At 61.7% G+C, this 12,077-nt stretch overlaps 2 protein-coding genes across 2 annotated transcripts; both read left to right on the forward strand.

The window, feature by feature from the left end:
* Positions 1-84: 84 nt before the first annotated feature.
* LOC309450800 (F-box/LRR-repeat protein 12-like) lies at positions 85-3,822 on the forward strand. The gene is made up of 3 exons (XM_082073957.1): positions 85-478; positions 566-638; positions 2,279-3,822. The coding sequence occupies exons 1-3, from the start codon at positions 378-380 to the stop codon at positions 3,056-3,058; spliced, it is 954 nt and encodes a 317-aa protein (XP_081930083.1). The 5' UTR covers positions 85-377; the 3' UTR covers positions 3,059-3,822.
* A 1,927-nt stretch (positions 3,823-5,749) lies between these two features.
* Positions 5,750-8,489, forward strand: LOC309450802 (hepatic lectin-like; the record flags this gene model as incomplete). Its single annotated transcript, XM_082073960.1, has 6 exons — positions 5,750-5,792; positions 6,418-6,525; positions 6,865-6,939; positions 7,164-7,315; positions 8,024-8,136; positions 8,354-8,489. 6 exons carry the CDS (start codon positions 5,750-5,752, stop codon positions 8,487-8,489), a joined length of 627 nt encoding a protein of 208 aa, XP_081930086.1.
* Between the last annotated feature and the right edge of the window lie 3,588 nt (positions 8,490-12,077).

Here is a 12,077-nt window from a genome sequence, read left to right on the forward strand (position 1 = left end):
GGGGGAAGGAGCCACCGGGAAGGGGGAAGGAGCCACCGGGAGGGACCAAGAGGTACCGGGAGGGGGGAGGAGCCACCGGGGAGGGGGAAGGAGCCACCGGGAGGGGGAAGGAGCCACCGGGAGGGACCAAGAGGTACCGGGAGGGGGAAGGAGCCACCGGGAGGGGCCAAGAGGCACCGCAGGGGATGTATCGTTAACGAAGGGGTCCGGGAGGTGAGGAGCGGGGTCCCGGCCCCACCGGCCCCACCGGACCCGCCCGGTGCCCCCGGTACCCACCGAGCTCTGCGTCACTCCCCACAGCCGCTGCGCCGCCGGAACCGGACGTTAGGGGGAGTGCGGGCGGAAGTGACGTCAGCAAGGCGAGTGAAGCGGGTAGCATGGCGGACGCGGGGGCGCCGGAGCTGCCGGAGCTGCCGGTGCTGGTGTGGATCCACATCCTGGAGCTGCTGCCGGTGCGGGACCGGCTGCGGGCGGCCAGGTGGGATCCCCCCGCCGCCAGCGGCCCCGGGAGCGGCCGCCCCCCGCCTGGGCTGCGCCGCTGAGCGCTCCCTCCGCCTCCCCGCAGCGTCTGCCGGCGGTGGCGCGACCTGCTGCGGGACCCGGCGCTGTGGAGAGACGTGGATGTGAGACCGGACGAGGTGCGGGGGCAGCTCCGCACCGGGGCACCCAGGGCGGGCAAGGGGTGTGGGGGGGGTCACGCCGGGGCGGGCGGGGGGGTCACCCCAGGCGGGCGGGGTTTGGGGGGTGTCACCCCAGGGCAGGCAGGGGGTGTGGGGGGTCACCCCAATGTGGGCAGGGGTGTGTGGGGGGGTCACCCCAATGTGGGCAGGGGGGGTGGGGGGGTCACCCCAGGGCGGGCAGGGGTGTGTGGGGGGTGTCACCCCAGGGTGGGCAGGGGGGGTGGGGGGGGTGTCACCCCAGGGTGGGCAGGGGGGGTGGGGGGGGTGGTCACCCCAATGTGGGCAGGGGGGGTGGGGGGGGGTCACCCAGGGCGGGCAGGGGGGCTGTGGGGGTCACCCCAGTGTGGGCAAGGGTGTGTGGGGGGTCACCCCAGGCGGGCAGGGGGTGTGTGTGGTCACCCCAGGGCGGGCAGGGGGGGTGGGGGGGTCACCCCAATGTGGGCAGGGGGGGTGGGGGGGTCACCCCAGGGCGGGAAGGGGGTGTGGGGGGGGTCACCCCAATGTGGGCAGGGGTGTGTGGGGGGGTCACCCCAATGTGGGCAGGGGGGGGTGGGGGGGTCATCCCAGGGCGGGCAGGGGGGGTGGGGGGGGTGTCACCCCAGGGTGGGCAGGGGGGGTGGGGGGCGTCACCCCAATGTGGGCAGGGGGTGTGGGGGGCGTCACCCCAATGTGGGCAGGGGGTGTGGGGGGTCACCCCAATGTGGGCAGGGGGTTCACCCCAATGTGGGCAGGGGGCGTGGGGGGTGTCACCCCAGGGCGGGCAGGGGGTGTGTGGGGGGTCACCCCAGTGCAGGCAGGGGGTGTGTGGGGGGTCATCCCAGTGTGGGCAGGGGGTCAGATGGGGGGGTCACCCCACTATGGGCAGGCGGTCACATGGGAGGGGGGGGTCACCCCAGTGTGGGCAGAGGATGAGGTTGTGGAGGGGGTGTCACCCCATTGCAGGCAGGGGCTGAGGTCACAGGGGTGGGGGGGTCACCCCATTGCAGGCAAGGGGGCTCAGATGGAGATGCTCACCCCCACTATGGGCAGGGGGGCTCAGATGGGGGGAGGTCACCCTATTGCAGGTGGGGGTGTGGGGGGGGTCACCTCACTACAGGCAAGGGGCTCATAGGGGGGGTCACCCCACTATGGGCAGGGGCTGAGGTGGGGCAAGGGTGTCTGGGGGGGTCACCCCATTATGGGGAGGGATCACCCCAGTTGCAGGCAGAGGCTGAGATGGGGTGGGGGGGGTCACCTCACTATGGTCAGGGGGCTCAGATGGGGGGGTCACCCCACTATGGGCAGGGGCTAAAGTGGGGCAAGGGTGTCTGGGGGGGTCACCCCATTATGGGGAGGGATCACCCCAGTTGCAGGCAGAGGCTGAGATGGGGTGGGGGGGGTCACCCCACTATGGTCAGGGGGCTCAGATGGGGGGGTCACCCCACTATGGGCAGGGGCTGAGGTGGGGCAAGGGTGTCTGGGGGGGTCACCCCATTATGGGGAGGGATCACCCCAGTTGCAGGCAGGGGCTGAGATGGGGTGGGGGGGGTCACCCCACTGCATCCATAGATCTGGGGGTTCCCACCCCCTGGAGTGGGCCCTTTTCTCTCCCCCCCCAGCTCAGCGCCCGGCCCCTGTGGCGCTTGGTGCGGCACCGGATCCACGCCAACCTGCGGGTGCTGCGGCTGCGCGGCCTCGTCGACTCCGGCATCAACCGGCCGCTCCTCACCCCGGCGCTGCTCCGCGAGCTCCGCGCGCGCTGTCCCCAGCTCGTCTGCCTCGGCGTGGACGACGCCGACCTCCGCAACGTCCCCTACGACAGCCTCCCGCCGTCCCTCACCAGGCTGGAGCTGCGCCGCTGCTTAATCCACGGCTCCTGGTTCTGCTGCCCGGCCGTGCCGCGGCTTCGGCACCTCGTTGTCAGCAATGTCAACGCCTTTGAAAGTCACCATCTCCTCAACGTCGCCTCCCATTACTCCCTGGAGACGCTGAGCGTTTCCGGCTTCTCAAACATCGATGATGAGGATATCGAGCAAGCGGCTCCGGATCTGGAGGGGCTGAAGCACTTTGTGCTGTGCGGCTCCTTTATCACCGACTCGGCCGTGGAGTTCATCGGGCGCCACATGGGGCGGCTGCGGTTCCTGGAGGTGTGCAGCACCGGGTCGCTAACGAACGCAGCGCTGGAGCACTTAACGAGCCTGCAGGGCCTGGAGACGCTGGGTCTTGGTCTCAGGAACCACGTTTCTCTTGGGGCCGTTATTGCTCTGTGCCAAGCGCTGCCGCGGCTGCGGAACCTCAGATTAGCCGTCCCTAACCCCACAGATGAAGTAAGAGCTAAAATTGAGGAGAGTTTACCCACTGTAGCTTTACATCTAATGCCTTACAGAGAGCATATGTGAATCTATTTTACAGAATGAGGGCGTGAAACACTGGCCCAGGTTGCCCAGAGGTGTGGAGACACCCCAGGCCACGCTGGACGGGGCTCTGAGCAACCTGAGCCTGTGAAACGTCCCCGCTCATGGCAGGGGGGGCACTGGATGCGCGGGGAGGGTCCAGTCCAACCCAAATTGTATGATTTCTATACCCCAAGTGCTTCTTTTTGGGTAAAGCTTGTTTTCTTGGGAGCTGCCGCATGTATTTTTATGTCGGAGGTGAAACAGCAAGCGTGCGACGTAAAACGGTTTGTCAGGAACCTGCTTTTGGGGGGATTCCCCCCGTTTTGCACGGATGGGGGCGAACAGGGAGCCCCCAGCCTTTGGGAACCGCACTGACCAAAGTTAAGCTGAGTTTACAAGTTTAACCTCTGCCTTATTCTCTTTCCTTGCTGCTGAATATCAGGCTGCTGCAGTGTAGAATTCAGGGACTAAAACAAGGCGCCCTCCCGCTACTAAAAACTCGCAGCTCAGCCCCCAGATTTGCAGTTAATATCCAACTCCACTTAAACCACACACTGCAAACCCCCCCAGCTTAAAAACGCCTCAGCAACACGCACCGATTTCTTGGAAGAGCTCGTGCTTCATCGCCTTTTCTCCTCCTCCTCCTCCCCGCACCGTCGCACCGTGACAACGAACATCGCGACGTTCTGCTCTCAGGCGGCCGCGTCAGCCCTGGACTGTTTTTAATTCAAATATTGCACTTATTGAATAAAGCTGCTTTTGGTTGACGGCTTCTCGCGCTGCCGTGTTGTCGCCGAAGCGACGTCTTTGTGAAAATAAACAGCTTTTGGCAGCAAACGGTGCCCTCGGGGCTGCGGGTACCAGTGGGATCATCCATTCGTGTCCCTTCACCCCTTTTTCCCTCCAGCGGGGAAGCACCAAGAGCCCAAACACCCAAATCTCGGCTCCTCTCAACACCTCGATCCCCTCCCTGTGATTTTCTTCCACTGAGATATTTGAACTGATATTTCCGCCCCCCCCCATATTATTTGCTCTTTCCCCCCCTCTTTGGGTGCTGGGAGGTTCAATCCCCTTTGAGGATGCCCAGCACCTGCTGAGATGGGGCAGGGGGGGTCACCCCATTACAGGTGGAGGGGGGGGTCACCTAATTATGGGCAGGAGCTGAGATGGGGCGGGGGGGTCACCCCATTACAGGCAAGGGGTGTGGGGGGGTCACCCCACTATGGGCAGGGGGCTCAGATGAGGAGGGGTCCCCCCCAGTTGCAAGCAGGGGCTGAGATGGGGCGGGGGGGGTCACCCCATTACAGGCAGGGGGTGTGGGGGGGGTCACCCACAATGGGCAGGGGGCTCAGATGGGGGGGTCACCCCACTATGGGCAGGGGCTCATATGGCGAGGGGTCCCCCCAGTCGAGCTTATTTTTGGGCTCAATCTCACAATCCGACTATTTCCCCCCCCGTTCTCCAACCTTATGCAATAAGTCGTTTGGTTCCAGCCAGACCTGGATGACGAAATCCTCGTTGCCGCGCATCTCGTTAGCAACCGGTCTTTGTGCCCTGGTCCTGTTGGGGCAAATAAACAACGGTTAAACGCCGCGGCTCCGCTTTGGAAAGATCCCAAGGCTGCCGGTTTAATGAGCACCGCGCCGCGCTCATCGCGCCGCACTAATTAGCGTTATTAAATCTCGAATTGCTCTCTCTCAGGGCCGGGAGAACGGAGTTAAAACAGCAAAAGGGAAAATTAAAACCAAAAGCATCCGACAGTCAAAGCGCGGCTTGAACCGAAATGTTCTCCGGGTGTTGGTGGGCGCGACGGCAACGGTTTTATATTATATAAAATTATATCATTTTATATCCGATGTTCCCAACTTTTAGACAGCGAACAGACATTCCAAGTTGGCCCGAAGTGGCCTTGGGGCTGTAAATACCTGACGAGCGCGGCGCAAATTGCGGCAATAAAGGACCGAAAAGGCTCTTCTTGAGTCACCGTTGTGTTTCCACCCCAGGAGCAGCTTCTGCAGGGCCGTTCCAGCCCCTTCCTGCTCCCCATTTCCACCCTGGGGGGGTTTCTACCCTGTTTAACCCCATTGCAGCTTTGGCCAAAGTTGAACCGCCCCAAACGTGGTGCCACCAAAGCCCAATTTTGGGGCAAAACCCAGACTAAAAGGCTTAGAGGAGTCAGTGAAACGGCTCTTGGGGCCGAGAGGGGCGAAAGTCGACGACCAAACTTAGGAAAGGCCCAAACTTTCCCTGTTCTGGGTCAGCGTCATCCTAAAGCTGCTCCTAAACCCCCACCACGTGTAGGTTTAGACGGCACCTCCACCCGGGTGCTCATCAGACCCAAATCTGCTTGATTTTCTTGTGCCTCCAGCTTCGTTTCCAAACCATTTCCTATTTAGCAGCCGCACTTGGAGGAAATACCTTCAAAACCTTGAGAATTTGCCCTTTTAAACCCCAAAAGGATGGAATTATGAAGGCAAATGACACCCCGCTCGGCCGGTCAAAAACCTCCAGATAGATCAATTATTGCATGAGCCAAATTGTTATTTTGAGGGGACGAACCCATAGGGCACAACCCGAAAACGCGCTGGTTAAATTATAACCCTGGGATGGAACGGCCCTAGAGACGTCCCACGGTCTTTCCGACGTCGATCCCGCTGGAAGAACCGTCTCCTCGGTCACATCGGCGGCTCCGGGATGGACGAGGAGCATCTGGACGATGATCTACATGTTTTTAAAGGTAAAACGTGGGTGGTTTATCGGCCTCGAGGAGCGTGGCCGCGGCCTTTCCCACCGAGGCCTCTGCTCCTCTTCCTCCTCGCTTTAGTCGCTCGAGCTAATTAGCTCTAATGCGGTTAATTAGTTGGGGGGGACCCCCGCCCTAATGAGCTTGTTGTGGGGTTCGGGTGGGAGATGATGCTGCGGGTTTGGGGTGTCACCCACAAGCCCGTCATGGCCGTGCTGGGCTCGGCCTGGGCCAGGGCATAATTAGGCTCTTCCTGGAGCTTTGCAAAGCCGAGCTCGCCAAACCCAGCACCCATGTGGACCCCCCAAGGTTGCCCTTTGGAACCTGAGGGTGTTTCTGAGGTTCGTCCCCTCCAAGAAGGACATTTGGGGACATCGAGGACTGGCGCCTGGGGAACCGTTTCCCTTTTGTCACAGCCCAAAACACGTGCTGTAAACTTTTGGGGTCCTTCCAGCCCCCCAGCTTGTCCCCAATAGGGATTACCACCAAAATTCCAGCTTCTTCACCCACTAGTTAACCATTGCGGGTTATTAATTAACCCGCCTATAAATGGAAGCTCCGAAAACATCCCGCCGACCGCAGGGGAAGGTTTTCACGTCTCTCTGCTTTGCTTTTGAAGACAGAAACTTCTTCCAGCAGAAGCTGAGATCCTTTCTCACCGTCTATTTGCTCCTGGCCCTCTCCTTCCTGCTCATCATCACCCTGTTCGCCGTGTCGCTCTCCAGAGGTACCGGGGGATCTTTTAATTGATTAATTAGGCAGCTGGGACCATGAGATACATGAGGCTGAAGCGCACGATCCCGCTCTAGGAGAATCAATAGGTCCTAATTCCAAGTGGTGGTGACCAAGAGCTGTCCCACCTAGAGACCGCGCTACCGTCTATATGTATAATTATATAGAAATATATAAAAATATATAAAAATATATAAAATCCTGGGTAATCCAGGCTCCAAGTGGTTGAAGTTTCCTGGGGTTTCTTTGCATCCCCAGCAGAATAAAGAACCCAGAACAAAAGGCAGCGGGTGGCAACGCAACGCGACCCACGTCTCTCCATCTCTCTCCATAGTTTCGGCCATTTCATCCAAACTCAACGAGGTGCAGCCGGAACGGAGACACAACTTTTCCGGCCGGGATTCCCTGTGTAAGTCCTGGTTGCTGCCACAACCCACCGGCTTTCCTTCCCCTCTCAATTTGCCCTGAATAGTCCCCAAAATGTTCATCCTTCGGGTTGTTGCGCTGGGGTGGTGTCGGGCACCCGTCCCCTTCTCTTTGCCATCGTGTCCGCCGCAGTTTGGCACCGGGAAGCCCGTTGTTGCCGCAATATCGCTGCGATGTCCGTGCAATGTCCGTCTGTCCTTCTCGCAGTGTTTCCCTGCGGCCCCGGCTCCAGGGAATGGGAATATTTTGATGGCAAATGTTATTACTTCTCGCTGGCCCGGACGAGCTGGCACAAGGCGAAGGCTCAGTGCGAAGAGATGCACTCGCAGTTGGCCGTCATCAACAGCTACGCCAAGCAGGTAGAACACAGCAATGAAATAACATCAAAATAACATTAAAATAACAATAAAATAACAATAAAATAACAATAACCAAACCACAAAGCCAAAGGAACCACCCACACGATTCTAGGCAGGAAAGTCGGGGGTTGCCCCAGTGCTGGTGTCAAACTGGTGGTTGCTCAACCAGAGAGGGTCCAGCCTTGGGGCAGCCTGGACCAGAGCAAAATTAAGCTCTTCCTGGAGCTTTGCAAAGCCAAGCTCGCCAAACCGCTCAGCCCAAACTGTGTGGACCCCCCCAAGGTTGCCCCTTGGAACCTGAGGGTGTTTCCGAGCCCTCCGAGAGGGACATTTGGGGACATCGAGGGCCAGCAAAGAGCCCTCCAGACCTGGGGAACCGTTTCGCTTTTGGGAAGCGTTACTGGACAAGTTCAGAAACGTGTCACGGCCCAAAACACGCGGTGTAAGCTTAGGATTCCTTTACATTTTGTGCTACCCACACCTGCTCGCTGGGTGCTGTTATCCTGTGCATCAGCCAGCAGAGAGCAGGCGGAACCCACGCGTCCCGCTGCTCCGGTACATACATGGGATGCTCGAGATGCTCCAGCACCCATCCTGCTCCTCCACCCCGCGCAGAATCGCACCCTCCGGCTCCTCCGCGGGTGCTGAGGCCGCCCCGAGGAGCCGTTTCCTGGCGCTTTTCCCTCCTGATCCGTCTCCCCGCTGCAGAATTTTGTCATGTTCAGGACGCGGAACGAGCGCTTCTGGATCGGGCTGACGGACGAGAACTCGGAAGGCGAATGGGAATGGATCGACGGGACCGACTATAAAACCACGTTCACGTGAGTGCCGGCCTGCCCTGCATTTTCGTGCCCGTCGCCCCAAAGAGCAAGCGTACCCCATTTTGCCATTTAACCAGCTTTCTAACGCAGCAGCAGAAGCAAGAATTAGCGCCTAAACCTGTCTTAAATCAGCCAGGTTTAGCTCGGCCATGCCGCAGGGAAAGCGGCTCCCCTCGTCCCCAACTGCCCCGTCTCACTTTGCCCCTTTTCGCCCCAGATTTTGGAAGGAGGGCGAGCCCAACAACAGCGGCAACAACGAGGATTGTGCCCACGTCTGGGTGGCCGGGAAGTGGAACGACGTTTACTGCACCTACGAGTGCTACTACGTGTGCGAGAAGCCTCTGCCCAGCTGAGTCCGGAGCCCCATACGGAGCCGACGTCCCACGCTCCGCACTGTAAACGTTCCTTTTCCTTCTTAATTTATACGATCCGCCTGCTCGGTCCCCGCTCTTCCTCCCCACCACGAGGAAGAGCAGAGATGGATTTGGATGGTCCTAAGCAATAAACCCAGGAATCCGGGTTCTCCGTGGGGAGCTCAGCCTAATAAAGGACGATTATTACTCTGGTTAACGAAGCTTCTCTGTTTCTAGGCGAGTGTTGGGGGTGGTGCAGGTCAGCGGTGACACCGGGAGCGGGCTGGGGACACATGGGACACAATATGGGGTTGGGATCCCAGGAGATGGATCCAAACCCGGAGAGGTTTGGATTCCACGTGGCAAAATCGCCTGGTGCTTGTTGGTTGGAACGTGGAACTTGGTGGTGGTTCAGCTCCGTGTCACCGGTCTCCGAGGGGTCATTGGGCTCCGGGACCCCATGGGGATTGGGCTCCCTCCACTATTTTCCATCCTTCTGCAAAATAACCCTCGTTTTGGGCCAGAAAGCTGGGGTTTCGATGCTGGTTTTAGGTGGGAATAGGCTCACACCTCTCACCCGTGTGTGAAAAGCTGCTGATGGCAGCCGGATGGTGCGCGGTGTCACCAGGTGTGTGCACGGGGGTGTGCACTGCAAGGGGGTGTGTGCACTGCAAGGGGGGGGTGTGCACTGCAAGGGGGGGTGTGCACTGCAAGGGGGGGGTGTGCACTGCAAGGGGGGTGTGCACTGCAAGTGGGGGGTGTGCACTGCAAGGGGGGGGTGTGCACTGCAAGGGGGGGTGTGCAAGGCAAAGTGTGTGTGCACTGCAAGGGGGGGGTGTGCACTGCAAGGGGGGGTGTGCACTGCAAGGGGGGGTGTGCAAGGCAAAGTGTGTGTGCACTGCAAGGGGGGGGTGTGCACTGCAAGGGGGGGTGTGCACTGCAAGGGGGGGGTGTGCACTGCAAGCGGGGGTGTGCACTGCAAGGGGGGTGTGTGCACTGCAAGGGGGGGGTGTGCACTGCAAGGGGGGGTGTGCACTGCAAGGGGGTGTGTGCACTGCAAGGGGGGGGTGTGCACTGCAAGGGGGGGTGTGCACTGCAAGGGGGTGTGTGCACTGCAAGGGGGGGTGTGCACTGCAAGGGGGGTGTGTGCACTGCAAGGGGGTGTGTGCACTGCAAGGGGGGGGTGTGCACTGCAAGGGGGGGGTGTGCACTGCAAGGGGGGGGTGTGCACTGCAAGGGGGTGTGTGCACTGCAAGGGGGGGGTGTGCACTGCAAGGGGGGGTGTGCAAGGCAAAGTGTGTGTGCACTGCAAGGGGGGGGTGTGCACTGCAAGGGGGGGTGTGCACTGCAAGGGGGGTGTGCACTGCAAGGGGGGGATGTGCACTGCAAGGGGGTGTGTGCACTGCAAGGGGGGGTGTGCACTGCAAGGGGGGGTGTGCAAGGCAAAGTGTGTGTGCACTGCAAGGGGGGGGGTGTGCACAGCAAGGGGGGTGTGTGCACTGCAAGGGGGGTGTGTGCACTGCAAGGGGGGGTGTGCACTGCAAGGGGGGGCTGTGCACTGCAAGGTGTGTGCACAGCAAGGGGGGGTGTGCAAGGCAGGGAGAGTGTGTGCACACACACGTGTGTGCACATGAGCATGTGTGTGCACTGCAAGGGGGGTGTGTGCACTGCAAGGGGGGGGTGTGCACTGCAAAGTGTGTGTGCAATGCAGGGAGAGCGTGTGCACACATGCATGTGTGCACAGGAGCGTGTGTGTGCACACTGCAAAGTGTGCCTGTGATGCACGTGGGTGTGCACACATGTGCGTGCACTGCAGGGTGTGCGTGCAGTGCAGGGAGAGCATGTGCACACACGCGTGTGTGCACATGAGCATGTGTGTGCACTGCAAGGTGTGCATGCACTGCAAGGTGTGTGTGCGCACTGCAAGGTGTGCTTGTGATGCACGTGGCTGTGCACACGCATGTGCATGCACTGCAAGGTGTGTGTGCACTGCAAGGTGTGTGTGTGCACTGCAAGGTGTGTGTGCACACTGCAAGGTGTGTGTGCGCACTGCAAGGTGTGTGTGTGCACTGCAAGGTGTGTGTGTGCACTGCAAGGTGTGTGTGCGCACTGCAAGGTGCATGTGCACTGCAGGGTGTGTGTGCACACTGCAAGGTGTGTGTGTGCACTGCAAGGTGTGTGTGCACACTGCAAGGTGTGTGTGTGCACTGCAAGGTGTGTGTGCACTGCAGGGTGTGTGTGCACTGCAGGGTGTGTGTGCACACTGCAAGGTGTGCTTGTGATGCACATGGCTGTGCACACGCGTGTGCATGCACTGCAAGGTGTGTGTGCACTGCAAGGTGTGTGTGCACTGCGGGGCGTGTGTGCACACTGCAAGGTGTGCTTGTGATGCACGTGGCTGTGCACACGCATGTGCATGCACTGTGAGGTGTGTGTGTGCACTGCAAAGCTTGTGTGCGCACTGCAAGGTGTGTGTGCACTGCAGGGCGTGTGTGCACACTGCAAAGTGTGTATGTGATGCAGTGAGTGTCCGTGCACACGCGTGTCCGTGCACACTCGTGTCGGTGCACACCGAAGGGCCGTGTCTGTGCTGCCGGGAGCGCGTTGTCGCCGCCCTCAGTCGCCCGGTATCGTGTCCCCCCCACCCGTGGGCAGCTCGGAGCCGGGACCCGGGTGGGCGCAGCACCGGGACACCCCCCGGCTGCAGCCCCGAGGTCCTGCCCGGTGCCCGGTTCTCCCCGGTTCTTCCCCGTTCCCCCCGGTTCTCCCCCGTTTCCCCCGGCGGGTCCGTCCGAGGAGCCGCGGGGGGGACGCGAACCCCGACTCTGCGGAGCCCCCACCCCCCGGTGACCACCGCACGGGGCCGGTACCGGTGCCGGAGCCCCGGTGGGCCCGTCCCCAGATCCCACAGCGGCGACAGTCGCCCCGACGGCGGGAGGACGCGGCTCCTGCTGCCCTGTCGGCGACACGGCTGCCGTGACACCGCCCCGCGGTGAGCGGATTAACGGGAACCCCGCGGAGCCTCCCCCGTGCCTGCGACAGCCCTGTCGTGAGCAGCGCTCCCTCTATCGCGACAGCCGGGAGCGCCGTCGGTGTCGCCCCGTGGGCGCCCCGGGCTCAGCCCTCGGGGGGAACGGGAGGGTCCGGAGCGGGTGTTCCGGGGGGGGGGTCCCCGCCTTGATGGGGCCCCCGGCGCGCTCCCGGCTCAGGCGCGCTCCCGGGGGAGGCGGGGGGCGGCGGCGCTCACGGGCGCGGGCGCGGACACGCGCGGGGGCTGCGCGCTCTGCCCCGCGCTCGGTCGCTCCCCGCTCCGCTCCGCTCCCTTCCCGTCCCCGCCGCTGGGATCGTTGTCCCGGTAAGTGGCCGCGAGTGGACGGGGCGGGCGGGGATGCGGGGCCGCGGGGATGCCCCGTAGAGCGGGGAGTGGGGGGAAACACGGGTGTGCGCCCCGTCTGTGAGCGGAGAAACCGGGACCGGGACCGGCACCGGCACCGGCACCGGCAGCGCAGGGACCCGTCGGGCCGCCGTGTCCCGACAGGACGGGAGGGGGAGGGATGAATCACGGCGGCCGCATCCCCCGGCGCAGCC

This window comes from Streptopelia decaocto (genome assembly GCF_964273445.1).
Source record: "Streptopelia decaocto genome assembly, chromosome: 29".
NCBI lineage: Eukaryota > Metazoa > Chordata > Aves > Columbiformes > Columbidae > Streptopelia > Streptopelia decaocto.